This window comes from Aquarana catesbeiana, linkage group LG02 (genome assembly GCF_042186555.1).
Source record: "Aquarana catesbeiana isolate 2022-GZ linkage group LG02, ASM4218655v1, whole genome shotgun sequence".
Taxonomy (NCBI): Eukaryota; Metazoa; Chordata; class Amphibia; order Anura; family Ranidae; genus Aquarana; species Aquarana catesbeiana.
In genome coordinates, this window is record NC_133325.1 from 661942095 (window position 1) to 661962438 (window position 20344).

Here is a 20344-nt window from a genome sequence, read left to right on the forward strand (position 1 = left end):
CCTTCCAAAAGTCAAGAAGCTAACGTAAGCCAATAGGAAAGAAACCAACAATACCTTTTTTTTCTGTTTCTTAGTGACCCTTTGGTGTCTGATGGGTTAAAACCACAGTCCATCACAAATTGGCTTTCATTTTTCACATCACTGGCTTGTACACAGCTGACATTTAACATTCAGTTTTTTAATTGCCAAGGGGAAATGAACCTTTAAATAAGCTTTTTTTTTAAGGGAGGGGATGGAGGAGAGCATTACAGTTCCCTGTGAAGCACTGCCTGTGACAGATGTGATAATGTTTGAAGTATGGTCATCCCTGTATGTGAAGCTGGGGCTCCCGGAGCAAAAGAAATGAAGTGGGACAGAACTAGAATAGGCTGAAAATACAGAACTTGCCTGGAGTAAAAAATGACCTCCCCGGGTCCATTTAAATTTACATGTGACACTTCCATAAAGTTAAGAACAGGTTAATAACTTTTTTTCACATTCACTGCACTATATAGGGCTGTAAAACACAGTACGGGTGTTTATTTTTACTTTGCGAAATATTTCCCTGAAGCAAAAATCACTGCTTTGAAGACAAATTATATATCAGCAACAAAGACATGTTTTTTTTTTTTATCTAGAATTCCTGCAATGTTAAATTCATAGAGTTCACTGTTATAATATCTATACTAGGTCACAGTTTATGTACGGAAAGAGTCCAAGAATGGGAAATAAACCTTCTTCTGTGCGGCACACACAGGTATGTAATGGCCTCCTGTATGTGTAAGTAGGATTGGATTCATAAAATAGGAAGCTAGTTCTTGGCTCATTTCTCCTGGGATAACACGGTCAGTGTCACCGTAAACATGAAGAGATGGGACAGTGATGGGCATTTGGTAAAACTGTGCATGTTCAGTAGCTCGACTTTTGAATCCAGCGACCAAGATAGCAAAGTCAAACTGGAAGCGAGGGTCTCCGCGTTGTTTTAATGCACATATCATGGCCACTACAGCAGCTCCTTGGCTGAAACCCAATATTCCGTTGAAGGGTCCAAGTTCAGAAAAGGCCTTAGCCACAGCTTGCAGCGATTCCTCTAATCCTATGCAGGTTGAAGTTTCATCCATGGCATTAAAACTGCTCTGCTCAGGATCTGAGAACCACCAGCCCCGGGGATCTTCTCGTTGAATATCTGCACCCCCTTCATTGGAGTCGATATCTAAAAAGAGAAAAAGTAGTCAGGTCTAGTAAGTCTATATTTTTTCCCCATTTCTATTACCTCTAGGTCTAGAAATTTGTTTTTGAGACAGAAAAACCAAGGTATTTTTGGAAATGTATCTTCATTTACATACCCAAATTGGAGTAAAATCAATAACTGTCAGCAAACCCCTGTATTCAGGTAAAAACATTTTTATTTGGAAAATAAAGAACAGTCCAGATCTTATGGTCCTTAGGGTATTGGGGAGGGCTCCCTGCTAAAGATCCTTGCTCCAGCCTACTCCTCTTTGGAGTTTTGAATGTTCCTTGAGATAGTTAGGCTTCAGAAATCTCCTGTGAACCCAGGGCAGCAAGATTATGTACTTTCCAATGGCAGGTTCTTGATGCCCTGGGCTGACAGGAAGTTATTTGACTGGAACAATATCACCATCTAGTGGTGAAGACTAACTGCAGGGAACAACACCAGAGGTAGAGAGTATTGCAGCTATAGTCTGGTCAATTTATTTATATTTTTTTTCTGCTCAGTTTATTAAACACTTAAGGACAGAGCCTCTATTTGAGATTTGTTGTTTAAAACAGTTTTTTTTTTGCTAGAAAATTACTTAGAACCCCCAAACATTATACATTATTTTTTCTAACACCCTAGAAAATAAAATGGCGGTTGTTGCAATACTTTGTCACACCATATTTGCGCAGCAGTCTTACAAGCGCATTTTTTTGGAAAAAATTCACTTTTTTTAATAAAAAAAAATAAGACAACAGTAAAGTTAGCCCAATTTTTTTATTTCGTGAAAGATAATGTTACGCCGAGTAAATTGATACCCAACATGTCACGCTTCAAAATTGTGCTCGTGAAATGGCAACAAACTCTTACCCTTAAAAATCTCCGTAGGCGACGTTTAAAAAAAATTCTACAGGTTGCATATTTTGAGTTACAGAGGATGTTTAGGGCTAGAATTATTGCTCTCGCTCTACTGATCGCAGAGATACCTCACATGTGTGGTTTGAACACCGTTTTCATATGCGGGCACTACTCAAGTATGCGTTCGCTTCTGCACGCTAGCTCGCGCGTTTAAAATTTTTTTTTTTCTCCTATTTATTATACCTTTTATTTTTTATTTTTACACTGTTCTTTAAAAAAAAAAAAAAAAAAGTGTGTCACTTTTATTCCTATTACAAGGAATTTAAACATCCCTTGTACCAGGAGGGGGGGCCCCCTCTCCCGCCGCCGATAAAAGTGATCTCGCGGCGAATCCACCGCAGAGACCACTATTATCGGAAAGCGGACCACCGGCCAAAGAAGAGAATACTGGAGTTATGGCAGCTAGCTGCTGCCATAACAACGATATTCCTCTTCAAAGTAAGGATGTATATCGCCGTGCAGCGGGTCCGTAAGTGGTTAACCACTTCAATACCAGGCACTTACCCCCCCTTCTTGCCCAAGCCAATTTTCAGCGCTGTCGCTGTTTAAATGACAATTGCGCAGCCATGCAACACTGTACCCAAAACAGAATTTTTATTTTGTTCCCACAAATAGATCTTTCTTTTGGTGGTATTTGATCACCTCTGTGGTTTTTATTTTTTGCTAAAAAAAAAAAAAAAGACCGAAAATTTTGAAAAAAATAAAAAAGTTTTGTTTTTGTTTCTCTTATAAAATTTTGTAAATAAGTAAGTTTTCTCCTTCACTGATGAGGTGGCACCAATGAGCGGGCACTGATGGGCACTGGTAGGTAGCACTGATGGGCATTGATAGGCAACACTGATGGGCACTTATGGGTGGCACTGCTGGGCATTGATACGTGGCACTGATATGCGGCACTGATAGGAATCCCTGGTGGCACTGGCAGTGGTAGGGATGAGTGGGCACTGATTGGCAGCTGCCTTGACACAGATTTGCATTTCCCTGGTGGTCTAGGGGGGCATACCTGGTGGTCCAGTGTGGATGGCCATCCTGGTGGTCCTGGGCGGGATCCGAGGGGGGCTGCGCTGATAAACAACCAGCACAGACCCCCCCTGTCAGGAGAGCAGCCAATCGGCTCTCCTCTACTCACGTCTATCAGACGCGAGTGAGGAAATGCCGATCATCGGCTCTTCCGGTTTACATCGTGATCAGCCGTGATTGGACACGGCTGATCACGTGGTAAAGAGCCTCCATCGGAGGCTCTTTGCCGAGATCGGTGTAGCGGGGTGTCAGACTGACACATTGCACCACTGATTGCCGCGATGCGTGCCACACAGGCGTGTGGCGGCTGTTATCCTGCTGGATGTCATATGACGCCCAGTCAGGATAACGCAACCACCGCCCGGCCGTCATTCTGCTATAGGCCGGGCAGGAAGTGGTTAAAGAATAAAAAAGTTTTAAGTGCAGTTAGGCTTTAAAACTCAGACAGGAAGAGTGGGATCCTTGTATCTGCCCACAGTCAAGCGTGCAAATCTGGGAATTCAAGCGTAGAGATCTCATTTCCAGGGTGCCTAAAAGACAGAAGCAAAGCATGTAAAGCAGGGGTCTCAAACTGGCGGTCCTCCAGCTGTTGCAAAACTACAAGTCCCATGAGGCATTGCAAGGCTGACAATTACAAGCATGACTCCCACAGGCAGAGGCATGACAGTTTCGCAACAGCTGGAGGGCCACCAGTTTGAGACCCCTGATGTAGAGGTTTAACGCCAAAAGCACAAGCCAAAAAGCTGATATATCAATTTTGGAGAAACAAACACAAGCATTCTTTTTAAGCCCCCGTTCACACTGGTGTGACTTGTCATGCGATTTGACAGTTCCAAAGTGCATGACACGTCGCACCTGAAATCGCACCTACCTGTGGCTTTGAAATGGTGCTAGTGAAGTAGCATGATTTCAAAGTCGCATTTAGTGTGAATGGGGGCTAACAGCCAACACATCAGCCACTAAGACAGTGGTCAATAAGTTTATTTTAGCTCTTTAAATACTCTGAGCATGATCATGTACTATGCAAATCACAAACCCGTAGTACAAAAACTACTTTCTTAAATCGGTGCAGCTCCGCAATCGCGGCGTTGCACCGATTAGGGCGGTGCCATTGCCGCCGATATGACATGTCAAATCGCATTTCAAATCGCACCAGTGTGAACCAGGGCAAAATACCTCTTGGCTCCCAGCCTGGCTACGTTTTGTCAGCGAGCTGAGGCTGCAGTGTGGCTGGACAGGCACTCCTACCCTTACTACTAGTGACCCGGAAAGATTTGACAGCATTGCTTGTTCATTTCTGTGCTGATTTCTAGCAGCTCAGAAGAAAGAAGACAAAGTGCTTCCAAAATTCAAATAGCCACTGCAAATAAGAATGCCGATCTGACTTTGGACTATGACTGCCATAAAAACTGACTCAATATTAATAAAAATATAATTCATCCCAAACTCTAAATGTTGGCAAAACACTTGCCAGTTGTGGAAGTTTTAGATCAGTTTAAAAAAATAAATAAATAGGAATTAGATGAAATTGAACGGGCCACAGCAATTTGCAACTCAGTGTTTCAAAAATGTAACAGTTTTGAGCAAAAAAATTTACAAAACCACTGCGTTGCCAGTGTAAGGATTTTTCAGATAGTGTTCCACCCTAATTTCAACTGTTTGTGCACTTGAAATAATGCAGGTTAGAAATTGTTGTGGACTGTTAAAGTTATTGTAAACCTCAGACATAAAATATGAACAAAGCATATCCTTCAATAGTGTGCACTTGTTGAATGTAATAGCTCTAAAGAGCCTGGTACACAGCCCCAGCGGGCTGAACAAAAAAAAACTGAATGGCTTATCTCCCCGCTGAGCTATTGCCCCCACCAGAACACGCGGAGCGCTGATCGGATGCCTACCTTTTTCAGTCATGCCCCTTTGAAAGAAGCTGGACACTCGGCTGGCTTCTGTCAAACTGGCTTCCGTACACAGGGGCCGTATGTCGGCCGGTTTCTATTGAACTGGTCAATACCGCTTGATATTCGGCCCCTGTGTATGGGACTTAAGTGTCATGTCTGTCTGCTGCCTTTTCCTCTATTATAGCAATTACTTCTGACAAGTTTTCCTGACACCAAGAGAAAAAAGGTGACATGGTAGGGATCTCCAGCTGATTGACAGCCTCAGCTCTGTTCCTGTGTGAAGGGGGTATGTCGCTTCCCTCCAATCTCTCCTTACTGAGCTCTGAGGAGTGTAATTTCAGCTCCTTGCCTTCTGAGGCTCAGACAAGGTGTCTAAATTCTGCACGATACAGATATATGCATAGATATAGAGAAGAGAAGACTGCAGATAAACAGGTAGCACTTATGTAGGATATTTTTTTCATCTCTGTGTATTACCTGAGGCCAGTCGCTTCAGTGGGTATATGGAAGGGCTTACAACCAAAAACAGATAGAACGCTTTTACAAGGGTCACACAGTTGACAAGTGGACTGTCCAGTATACATTTAAAAATATTGTAGCAATGTTATAAGTGATCTACAAAAAAAAAAAAAAAAAACTTTGGAACTGAATGGTCCTTATCCATGTGGTACTGCTTCAATCACTTCCCAGTTTCAGGTGACCGAAGATCATAACGGCAGTGGAAATCAGATAAAAATAAAAAAATCATTTTGGACAGACTAACCCCAATTTCAATAATCTGGCCAGTCAAATTTAGCAATAGAGTTGAAACTATTGATGTCTGCTAACAGATAGGACATACTCCGGCAAGCCATGGGTTTCCACTAGGTCTGCCATGGTTTGTATATATTAATGTCCTGTATTTACAAAGCTATTCAGCTTTCCATGATGAATGCGAGGGGAATACAACCTGAACAGGGCCTAACCATCTCGGGTTAAGTAAAAAAAAAAAAATCTCTATCCTGTTATTATAACCCATTGGTGTCTCTGAAAATGTTCATGTATTCAGGTCATGCTATATTTAGTAGTAGTTACTAACATTCACTTGGATTTGTTCTTACAGGCATGTCCACAGTCCGGCCCACGTTCCGGTTTCGAACGGCCCGCCTGGTAATTTAGACATGTATATCTTTTGTGGCCCCCAAACGAATCCCCAAGCGCCGGGGGCCACAAATGATTATATATATATATGTGTGCTGGCTGCATTGGAGGGGAGGGGGCAGGACGAGTGATGTATATACAGGAGAATTTCCTGTTTATACGGCGGCCTCTGTAATAGGAAGTCCCATCTCCTGTGCTGTTATTGGACGACTGTTCTGTCCATCATAGGAGGCGGGACTTTGTATTAAAAAGGCCACCAAGAAAGCAGATTCTCCTGTATGTAATCGGTTGGCGCTCGTCATGCCCCCTCCCTGTCTCCTCCAAGGCTGCAGATGGGCATCGATCAGGCTGCACTGATGGCAATGGTGGGGCTGCATTCCTGGCAACGGTGGGCCTGCATTCCTGGCAAAGGTGGGGCTGCATTGATGGGCACTAACCCTTATTTTGCTTCACATTTCTTTATTTAAAATCAGTTTTTTTCCTCAATCTTTCCTCGTAAAGTGAAGGTGCATGTTATACGCCGATGAATACAGTATATCTAAATAACACGCCCAAGCTTATCTCTTCACCGCACACAGCCACAAAGGCAGGAAAATTCTTGTTGGGCAGTGTATTAGTGCTCGGACGAACACACTGAGACCGAATTTTCAAAGAATGTCAGGCAAAATGGTCGGCCCTCACGCATGTTCATTTCATCAAATCTGGCCCTCTTTGAAAAAGTTTGGACACCCCTGATCTATAACACAGGACATTTCACCACTCATCCAAGAGACTTTTCTCGACCTTTTAACTCTGGACCCTTCAGTCCAAATTATTTTCAGTATTAATCATGAATAACAGAAAAGAAATGTGGACAGCAAAAATGGTGTTCTCTAACACAAATGGTTAATGTAGAAGTAGCCCACTTTAATGGTCAATGGAAAATTACCACTTTGCGGGGTGCCCATTGTAGGTAGGAGTGTTTAGGGAACCTCTAGCAATCTCAGAAGGAACTCTGGTTGAGAAAGTCTGCTCTAAACACACCCCAACATTTATATCCACATTGGTAACGAGTCACTATAATCCAATCACCATGAAATGTGTCAAGGTAGATACTGATGTCCATAAACTTGCTGAGAGGTGGGAATGTTTTGTAGAACCATCCTGGTCTGGTTACATCTATTCATCATGGTGCCATGAAGTTTGGGACATGAGTCGTTTGAATCACATGGCTAAAGGCGTGAATTGTCGTCAAGTCAGCAATATACAGTAGATGGGATACAGTATTACAGGAATAGAAGAGACAGCAGTGGAGGGCATGCTAAAAAAAAAAAAAAAAAAAAAAAAAAAAAGTTTCTCTCTCTATAGGAGATCTTAAAGCGGACCTTCAGTAATTTTTTTACTTTCCTTCTATTAACTCTTCTGCCCTTGTTTTAACTTTGGATAGTAAAACATTTATTTCTCTGCCAGTAAATATCTTATACAGCCCACTTCCTATTTGTCTGGTAAAAAGCCTAGGCTTATGACATCATGCACAGCTCTCCCTCTCACTCTTGTTAGAGTTTGCCAGGAAGGGAGGGGGGATGAGTCATAAGAGGGCCAATGAGAGCTGCAGAGCTGGAGGCATGGATCTGTGTGTGTGTAAATCCAGGCAATAGCTTCAGCTGCCCACAGTTAAAACTGTTGCAGCCAGACTCAGTGGAGGGAGATTTCTGCAGCATATTTGGCAAGTACAGAATCACAGTATATATAAAATAATATGCAAAGTGGTCGGAGGGAAGCTTCAGAATGGCAAAGATGTTTTTATTACAAATTATGTGACTGCAGTTCCTCTTTAAGGACTTAAAGCTGAACTTCAGACAGACATACTGTACCTAACACAAACAATGCAGCGGTGTAATCATTAATACATTGGAGCAAGCATGTATATTTTTTTTAAATGCAAACAGTGTAACTAAATTTGACTTGGTTCATCATGTTCCAATCCCTGTACAGCAGAGCGGGGGAGGAAAAAAAGCAGCAAAAGCAGCCAATCAGGTGTGCTGCAGGGCTAGGAGTGTGCCGACTGCAGTAGAGAGCAGAGTGATGTGTTCATCAGTGTGCTGCTTTTCCTTTCTATAGCCATTTGTGGGGGTGGGAAGGAGACCTATAAAAAATGTGAATCTGCAGGAGAGAATGATGATTGGGTTCCCCCAGGTCCACGTCCCCCGACATGGCTGTTACAGTGTGACAGCGCTTTGTAAATCTCAGGACCGAACAGAGAAAAATACAAATCCTGGGAAAATGACTTCCTTATATGTAATTCAGATTGGTATTATGCTGAAGGTCAGCTTTAAAAGAGAACTATCTATGGGGCATGGTCTTCACTAACACATTCTTGGGTAAACCGTGCTGTAGGAAAGCCACTGGGAACCTGTTGCTTTCTAAATATGACAAAGAGGTGACATCACCAAAATTCAATGCCATTACTGATCTGATTGACAGTGTTGGTAAAATCTGATAATACACAGCATTGAATAAACGCAGTAATGGCTAATGGAACCACTGTATTTTTGTGGTTCAGTTCATTTCAGCAAGCACTTTGAACATCAGTACGGGGCCTAGCAGGTGTTCAGTAAATGGCTTTTATCATGGAAAACTACTTTGATTACAAAACTGCTTTGTTATGCTAATCTTTCAAAGATATATGTGCAGTTCAACAAGTATGCTTTGACACCTTATGCTGTTGACAACCTGCTGCTGACAGTTTTGTTATTTTCATTTACTCACAGGTTTATTTTAAAGGAAATTTGTCACTTTGCCCATTTAGGGCTCCAAAAGCAAAAAAAAAGGAGCAACAGGGGAGCTCGCTGATGGGATCAGTGGGTGGATTTTAAACAAAACCTCTAACAATACCTGGAACAGGCAATGTAACAAACTCTCTATAAAGTGTCTCCACTGCTTTTTAGGCCTCATGCACACTGGACGTTTTTTACAGCAGCTGTTTTTGGCTTCAGACGCTTTTTTCATCAGTCAATAAACTCCCCGTCATGTTATCCTATGTGTCCATGCACACACAGGCTGTTATCAGCAGTTTTTGTCTGGGACGTTTTTTGGCTTTAACCACTTGCTTACTGAGCACCTAAACCCCCCGCATGCCCAGACCAATTTTCAGCTTTTAGCGCTGTCACTCTTTGAGCGACAATTGCGCGGTCATACAACACTTTACCCAAATGAATATCATTTTTTTCCCACAAAAAGAGCTTTTGATCACCTCTGGGTTTTTTATTTTTTGTTAAAAAAATAAAAAAGACCAATATTTAAAAAAAAAAAAAAAAAAAATAGAAAACAGTTTTATATTTTGTTAATAAATTTTGCAAACAGGTAGTTTTTCTCCTTTATTGATGTATGCTGATGAGGCACCAATAGGCTGCTCTGATGGGCACCGATAGGTGGCACTGATAAGGCGGCTCTGGTGGGCACTGATGAGGTGACACTGATGGGCGGCAGTGATGGGCACTGGTAGGTGGCACTGATAGGCAGTGCTGCCTAAGTGGCACTGATTGGCAACACTGGTGGGCATTGATAGGTGGCACTCATGGGCATTGATAGGTGGCACCATAGGCGTGCGCACAGGGTGTGCCCCGACACACCCTAATCACCCTGTGTGGTGCAGATTCCTCCTGTTTAGACCCCTGATATTTCACCAAAGCCCCCTAATGGGGCTCCTACGAAAATTGTAAAAAATAATAAATAAAAACTACTGACACCATCCACTGCCCTTCTGACACCATCCATTGCTCTACTGACACCGTCAGTACATATACACATGAAGTGCTGCCATTGAACTGATGACCATTAATTTCTTCTTCCATCTTATAGGTTTCGGCCGATTATTATGGGAAAAAGGCCGATTGTGAGGGATCTAAGGCGTGCTGGGTGGAAATCCCCCCCGGCCGCCTGCCGTCTATTCTAAATGGCTGCTATCATGGCCGCTGTCTGCTGACTGTTTTTTTTGTCCATGAAGGAAGTCGGCAGTGTCGGCCGCTGATTGGCTGTTACCGGCGGCGCTGCATTCTGGGGATTGTAGTCCGGAGGCAGGCGAGGGGACGGAACGGAGCTGGGAGCGCTCCACTGGTAGGCACTGCTGAGGTGGCAGTGAATTACATTATTAGTCTGTACTGGTGGGCACTGATGAGCTGTACTGGTGGGCACTGATGAGGTGGGACTGATGGGCTGCACTGATGTGATGCACTGGTTGGCACAGATGTGATGCACTAGTGGGTACTGATGTGATGCACTGGTTGGCACTGATGTGATGCACTGGTTGGCACTGATGTGATGCACTGGTTGGCACTAGGCTGCACTGATGGTATGCACTGGTTTGCAATGATGGGATGCACTGAAGGGCACTGATAAGGTGGCACTGATGGGCACTCATGAGATACACTGGTTGGCACTGGGCTGCACTAGTAGGCACTGATGGACACCAATGAGGTGGCACTGATGGACTCTGATAGGCTGCACTGGTGGGCACTAATGAGGTGGCACTGATGGGCTACACTGATGGACACTGACAGGCTGAACTGGTGGCCACTAATGAGGTGGCACTGATGGACACTGATAGGCTGCACCCCACCTTTCTACCCTAAACAATAACCTCCTCTCCACCTCTCCCTAGATTTTCTGAGATGAAGGAAAAAGAAAAGAATCGGCCGCAAAAATCGGCAACATATATCGGCCGCTCCGATTTCTAAATATCGGCATTGGCCACAGAAAAACCCATATCGGTCGACCTCTACACCTGACCTTCTTAGAAGTTTCCAGAATTTTTTAAATAAAAAGTTTATTGTTAACCAGTAATAATAAATTATTAATATAAAAATTGACTGCTTTTTGTTTCAGTCCCTGTTCCCATAGGCAGGGGTCGCTATTGAGCTTCTCCTGCCTGTCATTCTCATTTTAGCCAGAATCGTGCAGCTCTAAGATCTATTCGTCAAAGAAGCACACTTTACACAGTTAGGCACACGTTTAAGACCTTGATTGTCCTAGATGTTAACCCCTTCCCAGCCAGTGTCATTAGTACAGTGTCAGCGTATAGTATTATCACTGATCACTGTATTAGTGTCACTGGTGATGTCAGTGGCAGCCATTCACCCCCAGTGTAAGATTGCCCACTGCACTATAGCAGTCCCATAATAAGTTGCTGATCACCGCCATTAGTATAAAAAAAAAAAAAAATCAGTTACACTTATCGGTAACTGCTTTTCTAGGAAATCTTCCAGGACGGCACACCTGACAGGAAACACAATCAACACATGAGGTAAAAGGCCCCTCCCTTCCTCCTTCACCTCAGTTCTGCCAAAGTAATAGGTTATCCTGGTGCAAGAGGGAAACTTTTCCCGTAGTAATAACATTAAACCAGGGGTGGGAAGTAGGCCTGCCGTCCTGGAATATTTCCTAGAAAAGCAGTTACCAGTAAGTGTAAATGGCAATTTTCTCTAGTCATCTTCCAGGACGGCACACCTGAGAGGATGGACAAGAAGTTAAAAGCCTACCTTAGGGTTATCGCTTGTAAGACCTTTTTTCCAAATGACAGATCCTGAGGCGATAGCAGTTCCACTCTATAATGTTTTAAGGTGTCCTGCTTCGCCTATGTGGCTGTCTGACAGATCTGGTCTATTGAGGCTCCGACTCTTTCTGCCCATGAGGCCGCCATAGATCTTGTGGAATGGGCTTTGAGGTCTGCTGGTATTTGGAACCCTGCTTGCTCAAATGCTATACTTATAGTCTGTCTGATCCACCTAGCCACTGTAGTTCTAGATGCTTGCCCTCCCTTTTTGGGGGCGCTAAATAGAACTAAAAGATGACTCGACTTCCTGAAGCCTTTCACCCCATCTAGGTGTGTCAGTAAACACCTTCTGACATTGTGCAAATTAAATTGTTTCTCTCTCGTCTCTCGCGTTTTTGGGGTTTTTACAAAAAAAGAGCAAAATAATCTCCTGTGATCTATAAAACTGGGAGGTGACCTTGGGAAGATACAGTGGGTCTTGCCTCAGAACCACTCTATCCTCCAGTTCCAACAAAAAGGGCTCCTTAATTGATAGGGCCTGCAGGTCGCTTACTCTTCTGGCTGTAGTGATGGCCAGTAAAAAGGCTAATTTGAGCATCAAAAATGTTACTGAAATTTCTAGTGCTGGTTTGAAAGGCGCTTTTGTCAGCGCCTCCAGGACAAGCATCAGATTCCACGGCGGAAATCTGTTAATTTTAAATGGGGGTAAACCTTTCCCTCGCTAACAAAAACCTTTTAATCAGAGGCTCCAGCGTGAGCCTCTGGTCCATAAACACAGACAGTGCTGATATTTGTACTTTTAGGGTGTTCAGGGAAATCCCCTGATCCACCCCAGCTTGCAAAAATTCAAGTACCACTGGTACCGAAGGCCTAGAAATTTTTCTATCCTGGCATAAGTGTGAAATTTTTAAATTTTTTCTACAGCTTACCTGTAAAATCCTTTTCTTGGAGTACATCGGCCCTTACAACTTACCGGGTTATACGCAGTCTATTGGTGAATGGACACTGGTAAATCAAACAAGAAGTCTTCCCCTATATAACCCCTCCTACACAGGAAGTACCTCAGTTTTGTAGCAAGCAATAAACTTCCCAGACAAGAGGGGAGGGATCTCTGTGTCCCGTGATGTACTCCAAGAAAAGGATTTTACAGGTAAACTGTAGAAAAAATCCTAATTTCCTTATCGTACATCACGGGACACAGAGCAGCCATAACTAACTGGGATGTCCCCAAGCAATTCTTTTGAGGGGAGGGAACCCATTAGGACCAAAGAAACACCATTAGAACAACAGGATCTATATTGTTGCCTGCAGTACACTGCGTCCAAATGCAACCTCCTCCTGAGTCCTAACATTCACTTGATAAGACCTAGTGAATGTATGCACCAGAGACCAAGTAGCAGCCTTGCAAATCTGAGCCATCGATGCTTGATGATGAACTGCCCATGAAGCACTCACTCTTCTGGTAGATTGTGCCCTTACTGGAATAGGCAGAGCCTTACCCCTTAATCCATACGCCTGAACAATCACTTAGCGGAAATAGTTGACTTAGATGCTGCCTGTCCCTTCTTGGGACCTTCTGGCAATCCAAGCAGAACATCAGTCTTCCGCATCAATGATAAATTGGCAGATCCACTGCTAAACATTCAACCTGGATGCCGCTTGCCCTTCCTGGGCTCTTCTGGCTGCACAAATCAGGATTCCTGATCTGTGCCGACAACTCAAGTAGACCCTGAGTGTCTGAACCACCTCTAGAGTAGGTAGCGATATTTCTCCTGCTGACTGTGGATTAGAAGAAAAAGAAAAAAGGAAGACACTGTCCTGATTAAAGTGAAAACTAGAAACCACTCTACGCAATAGAGATGGATTAGGACGCAACATCACTTTACGATGTGTGACCAAGAATGGCTCCATGCATGAAAGAGACGCCAGCTCTGACACTCCACTTAGTGAAGTAATAGCAACCAAAGAAGCCATCTTCCGAGATAAGGGACTAACAGTCTCTCAATTGGTTAAAAAAAAAAATGCCATCTGCAAAGACAGCCAAGAGCGAATCCCAGTCCCAAGGACACAAGAGTGGTCTGACATGTGGGACCATCTATGCTACACGCTGTATGAAGTATGAATCCAGGTGTGAGAAACAATGGCCTCTGGAAAAAATGGATAGGGATGAACTTGAACCCTTAATGGTACTTGAGGCCAATCTCCTTTCCCTACTGATTGGAGAAAGATAAGAAAATTTCCCACTCGTATTCCTGTGTGTCCCACTTCCTGGCTTCCCCCAGGAAAAAAATATTTCCAAGTCCTGTAATCGAGGTTCCCTGAAACCAGCTTCCAGGGCTCAACAGTGTGGAGATACAGGACTCAGGACCATTAGGTCCTGCTGGACTGGGAGTGTTCAAGGAGCGACCCCCACAAGACTTGCTATGTCAGTGTACCAAGCCCTCCTGGGCTAATTCAGCTAACACTATTATCAGTGTTACCACCTCCCGGATTCTTCCCAAAAGACGTGAGAGAAGTCGAAACAGAGGGAAAGCATCATATAAGGGAGAAATGGTCCCTAAGGTGTTACCAGTGCATCTGCCCCTATTGCCGGTGGGACTTTCGTCCCAGACACAACCTGTTCTCACTTGTTGTGGAACTTGGAATCTAGTAGATCCACCTGCAGAGTTCCCCCTACCATTATACTATACCTGGAGTATGTACTAGCGATAGAGACAGCACTTGTTGTACTGTCTCAGACAGAATGTTGTTCACCTTCCTGAGCCGTATGACTCCAGGTGGTCGATATATATGCCTGCAGAAGCATTACCGGATTACACCTACAACTGGTTTGTCCCAACATCCAGAGCAAGGCATACTGGCCAACAATCCAAGATATCGATGGGTAGTACTTTCTCATGTGGAGCCAAGTCCACTGAACTATAGCCACCTTCAAACCAACTGGAGAAGCTGGCATCAGTGGTTATCATGCCCATCTCTTCTCCAGATCTCAAACCACCAACCAGCAATCTTAGCTCTGCAATACCCAGGGAACAGAGCCCTCTGGCAATCCAATGCCTGGAACTTCATGTTCCAGGCAGAGAGAATGATCCTCTACCAAAGACCTTGAGTAGGACTTACGTAGGGAAGGTGCCTTGACCTAGATACAACTTCCTCCTGCAGAAATGTATCAAAGGAAAATCTGTAACAGACTGCTTCCTGAACAAAGATTATTGAAGTAAACTGAGATTGGCAAATCTGCATTTTCAGCAAGTCTGGTACTGGGCTGGGAGCTTTGCGAACCCTCGGAGCTGTGGCCAGCCCAAAGAGCAGAGTCACAAAAATAAAAAAGACGACTTTGCGCTGCAATTTGCAAAAACCATTGATGAGCCTGGAAAAAAAATGGCACATGAAGATATGCGTCATTGATGACTATGGACCCCCAAAATCTACCTCTCACAGAGGTCAACACTAAATAGAACCTGAAACAGGATCTCCAACGGCTTAAGATCTAAGCTAGACCTTATGTCCCCATTTAGTTTTGAGACCATTAACAGGTGAGATTTTTTGATTTTTTAATTATGAGCCCATACCTCCTGCTCCAAGAGTCAAATGCAAGGCAAAAGACTGACGACTCTGTGACAGATCCCGAAGGCCAAAACAGGCGTACTTACCTACCAAGCTTTTGCTGGCTCAAGATGGAGGAAAAACCACCTCAGAGACTGCCCTAAGATCTTCTGGCCTGAGATACTCTCAAAACACAGCAGCCTCAGATGCCTCCCTCACACAGGTGGGGGAAAGCTTACAGCATCTGGTATTCTTGGGCAGTCTCAAATCCATATACTAACCAGGCTTGATCCTGCTTAGGCTTCGATCAACAGAGATCAGGCATGATCAAGGTGATGCGGCCGCAGTCCATCTGTTTAAAAATGAATGCATCAGGAAAATGCTGCAATGCCAAATACCACAGTGGCTCAGATGCATCTGACACCACTGTCCATTGGGGGGGATGTGGACACTGCCAGATCACCGAACCTGAGAGCGATGCACCTGCCTCCCCCGACTGCCTCTCCTTTCTGGAACCATTTAACTGGTATAACAGATAGATAACGTAGCAACTATATTAGCCAACCTAATACACAATCCTCCAAGGATGCAGGCCTAAACAATGTTGGTTTACTGCTATGCAATCCCTTACTTATGTAAGTATGCAGGTACCTAGGCACCTAAGTTATGCAAACAAGCAGCATACTTACCAACTGTCACGAATTTCCCCGGACATTCCTGGGATTTAGCCCCCTTTCCCGGATTTAGCCATTCCCGGGAAATGTCCCGGGAAATTCTAATTTTACCGATTATTTTTTTTTTAATGTCTCCACCGGCCACCATTTTCCCGGAGGCCAAATTACTATTTAGTAATGGCCGGGTGACTGCCAATAGAATTTGAGCTGTGGCACCGCCCACCTCCTGCCCCGCTGCGACCTGATGTGGGAAGGGGCGGGGGTGGGTGGCGCTGCAGCTCAATTGCTATTGGCAGCCACCCGGCTATTTTGTCCCATTATGCACTGCTGGGAATGCCTGACTCCATTGGGGGATGCCTGATGTAAGGGGGGACTCCGCTGCAATGCCTGATGTAAGGGGGGACTCCCCTGCAATGCCTGATGTAAGGGGGGACTCCCCTGCAATGCCTGATGTAAGGGGGGACTCCCCTGCAATGCCTGATGTAAGGGGGGACTCCCCTGCAATGCCTGATGTAAGGGGGGACTCCCCTGCAATGCCTGATGTAAGGGGGGACTCCGCTGGCAATGCCTGATGTAAGGGGGGACTCCGTTGCAATGCCTGATGTAAGGGGGGACTCCGCTGCAATGCCTGATGTAAGGGGGGACTCCGCGGCAATGCCTGATGTAAGGGGGGACTCCGCTGGCAATGCCTGATGTAAGGGGGGACTCCGCTGGCAATGTCTGATGTAAGGGGGGACTCCGCTGGCAATGTCTGATGTAAGGGAGGACTCTACTGGAAATGCCTGATGTAAGGGAGGACTCTACTGGAAATGCCTGATGTAAGGGAGGACTCTACTGGAAATGCCTGATGTAAGGGAGGACTCTGCTGGGGACACCTAATGGCATCTGGTGGCAGGCGATGTGGCAGGTGACGCGCTCAGGGTTCCCACTGATTCTGCATTAAGGCGAGTTTAATAATTTCATTCTATATTACAATGTAATTACAGAAATAATGCACTTCAATCATCCTGACACCGTAACAACCATGGTTCCGGGATGATTGAAGCGCCAACACCAGGTGTTTGGAGTATCTTTATCTGCTGATTTGTTAAACTTTCTAGAATACACATATTTCTACTGTTGTGTAGGATCTGGGCCTGCTGTCCCTCCATCCCTCTTTCTTTCTCCCTCCATCCCTCATTCATCTCATACCACACCCTTTCTGAGCCACGCCCATTTAAGACATGCCCACTATTCCACTCAAGCCACGTCCATTTTGCGCAGCATTTTTCTGTTAAGTATGCCCCGCCTACAAATGAATGCCACGCCCCCCTAATTATAGCAGGCTCCGCCTACATGCAAAAAAGTGTCCCAAATTTTTTTTTTTTGCAATGTTAGCAACTATGAAGCAGGTATACAAGTATTCTTGCCCTTCATGCATTTATGTATGCAACTCAAGGCAATAAGCACATATGTATGAATCCCAAAGCAAATAAGCACATATGTATGTAGTTTACTGTAAATAAGCACATGTGTATACAGTTTAAACCAAGCATATATGTATGCAGTACAAAGAAAAACCTGGCAGCGTGTGTTTAAGCAATATGCATTTATGGAAGCATGTAGGTATGTGTTTAAGCAAATGTGCATTTAGGCAAAAACACGAAAGCATGCGTTCATGCAAACATGCACTTACTTAATACGTGTCCATGCAGATCTGCATTCACAGGAATAAGCAAACATGCGTTTATGAAACATATATTATGCCACATGCATCTATGCAACATACATTCACACCTATGCCCACATGTCTATACAAACATATGCTTATAAAAACCTGAGTTTACACAACATCTTCCACAGCTGTGTGACCCATCCTGCGACCTGGGATTGCAAGGTCGCCTGACAAGTCGCACCCCATGATTTCCAATGAGTACCCTTAACATCCGAGCGTCTTCAAGTTGGGAGGATACGCATGGAGCACCCCGCTGGTCGCTGTCACCTGCTGCCCCACCAAGACAGGGTAAGTGCCGGGCAAACGGTGAGCGGGCGGGGTCAAACTGGCGGCATTCAAGGGCACACTGGCAGGATTTGATGGGCACAGTGGCTGCAATTGATGATTTTTTGTCAACATTTTTTCTGCCCCCCCCCCAATAAATTTTGAGCACCAGCCACCACTGCCACTGACCACCACTATTATCTATGATGGCCAGAACACCCTGATATAAAGAGAGACAAGAGTGCTCACTACAAACAACCAATCACAGTCAGATGGAGATCTTCTATTGTACAAGGACAGCCCCCTTCATACACAAGTACAGCTCTCAGGGGTGCAGGCAGGGAGCTCCTCAGCTTGGAAGGTCACGTGTCACGCCTGGGCTCCCCGGTCACGTGTCCCCGGAGCTCTCCTTACCTGGTGGTTCTGGGATGAGCAGAGGAGCGCTGATCATTACCAGCTCCGCCCGATTCTTCAGATTCTTCCTCAGGGATCCTGTCCTCTCCCAGAAAGAGCGCTCATTCTGCCAGTAGCCGTGCAGCGCCAGGATCCTCAGAAGCGGTCTGCCAGCTTTGCCTTCTGCTGTGGAAGCCGCCATCTTGCTACACCCGGAACTTAGCGAGAAGTCACCTCTGATTGGCTGGATGTCGGTGACAGGAAAATAACTTCCAGCTCACTCTGACAGTAACTCTATCTGAGAGATAAAAGTCCCGTGAATTCCGGATCACATGCAATGCACTCTGGAACGGGTGTGACTAAGAATAGAACTCTCTCCTTTTCATTCACCTTAATGACTCCATAATTTCCATCATTTACACAGAATTCTCTTATTTTCATTATTGATAAATTATCTACATTATCATAGCTATCCAGCTTGTTTGCTCCAATTTGGGAACTCAGCTTGCTAAAAACTTAAATGACACTGTCAGTGGGGAAGATGGGGGAGGAGTGCAGAGGGTATGACGGGGGAGAGAAGCGCGGAGGGTACGACACGGGAGGTGTGAGCGGGGAGGGTACGACAGGGGAGGTGTGCAAGGGAGAGCTGTGCAGAGAGTAGGACAGGGGAGGTGTGCGCGGAGGGTACGACAGGGGGAGGAGTGTAGAGATTACGACAGGGGAGGTGTGCATGGGAGAGCTGTGCGCAGGAGAGGAGCGCAGAGGGTATGACGGGGGGAGGTGTGCATGGCAAAGGAGCGCGAAGGGTACGACGGGGGAGGTGTGCATGGGAGAGGAGCGTTGAGGGTACAACGGGGGAGGTGTGCGCAGGAGAGGAATGTAGAGGGTACGACAGGGGAGATGTGCATGGGAGGGTATGGCGGGGGGAGGTGTGCATGGGAGAGGAGCACGGAGGGTACAACGGGGGGAGGTGTGCATGGGAGAGCTGTGTGCAGGAGAGGAGCGCGGAGGGAACGACGGGGGAGGTGTGCATGGGAGAGCTGCACGCAGGAGAGGAGTGCGGAGGGTATAACGGGGGGAGGTGTGCTTCGAAGAGCTGTGCAAGGAAGAGGAGCGCGGAGGGTGCGGTATGCATGGGAGAGCAGTACGAAGAGTACGACGGGAGGTATGCACGGAAGAGGAGTGCAGAGGGTACGACGGGGGAGGTGTGCGTGGAAGAGGAGTGCAGAGGGTACGACGGGGGGTGTGCGCGGAAGAGGAGCGCGGAGGGTACGACGGGGGGTGTGTGCGGAAGAGGAGCGCGGAGGGTACGAAGGGGGAGGTGTGCGCGGAAGAGAAGCGCGGAGGGTACGACAGGGAGGTGTGCGTGGAAGAGGATCGCGGAGGGTACGACGAGTGAGGTGTGCATGGGAGAGCTGTGCAGAGAGTACGACAGGGCATATAGTTGGGCATACATGTAATGTTCTCCACTGACCACCCCATGCTCCTAATGCTTGGGTATACATGTTCTTTTTTTCTTTAACTGCAGATGAGAAATCTCCTCCTGTAGCGTTGCAGTCACTGACGTATGTATTCTGAGAGCAGAACCTTGCTACTGTCAGAATACACAGATCAAACAAATCAGTGCTGCAGATCCTGCAAAGTAAACAACAACAGGTAACAATAACAATATAACATTACCCATCTTTGCATATTATCAGCTGAATGGTCGCCAGCACTATAGTTACCTCAGATCAGCTCCCTCCACCTGAAAAACTACAGGAGGTAGATCCTAGTGGATCCCTCCACTGGATCCCCCAAATGCAGCTTGCAGATGAATATTGTATTTAATGTACTTAGACATACCAAGACCTTTGTCTTTGTGTGGTTTTTCTTTTTCCTTTAAATTTTTTTTTTTTTTCTAAGTTTCTAGGTCTATTGTCGTGTCACACCATATCTACTTATGTATCCTACACCTTTTTTTGAGTAATACATTCTCCAACAGCAGGCTCTTTGCCATACTTTATATGTCTAGGGTTCTCATAGTTTTGAACCTACGTGGTACCTTTGCTT

General features: G+C 45.3%; 1 protein-coding gene across 1 annotated transcript; it reads right to left on the minus strand.

Moving 5' to 3' along the window:
• Window positions 1-491: 491 nt before the first annotated feature.
• On the minus strand, window positions 492-18551 carry OVCA2 (OVCA2 serine hydrolase domain containing). The gene is made up of 2 exons (XM_073616615.1): window positions 18314-18551; window positions 492-1192 (listed from the first exon to the last, which is right to left on the minus strand). The coding sequence occupies exons 1-2, from the start codon at window positions 18492-18494 to the stop codon at window positions 678-680; spliced, it is 696 nt and encodes a 231-aa protein (XP_073472716.1). The 5' UTR covers window positions 18495-18551; the 3' UTR covers window positions 492-677.
• Between the last annotated feature and the right edge of the window lie 1793 nt (window positions 18552-20344).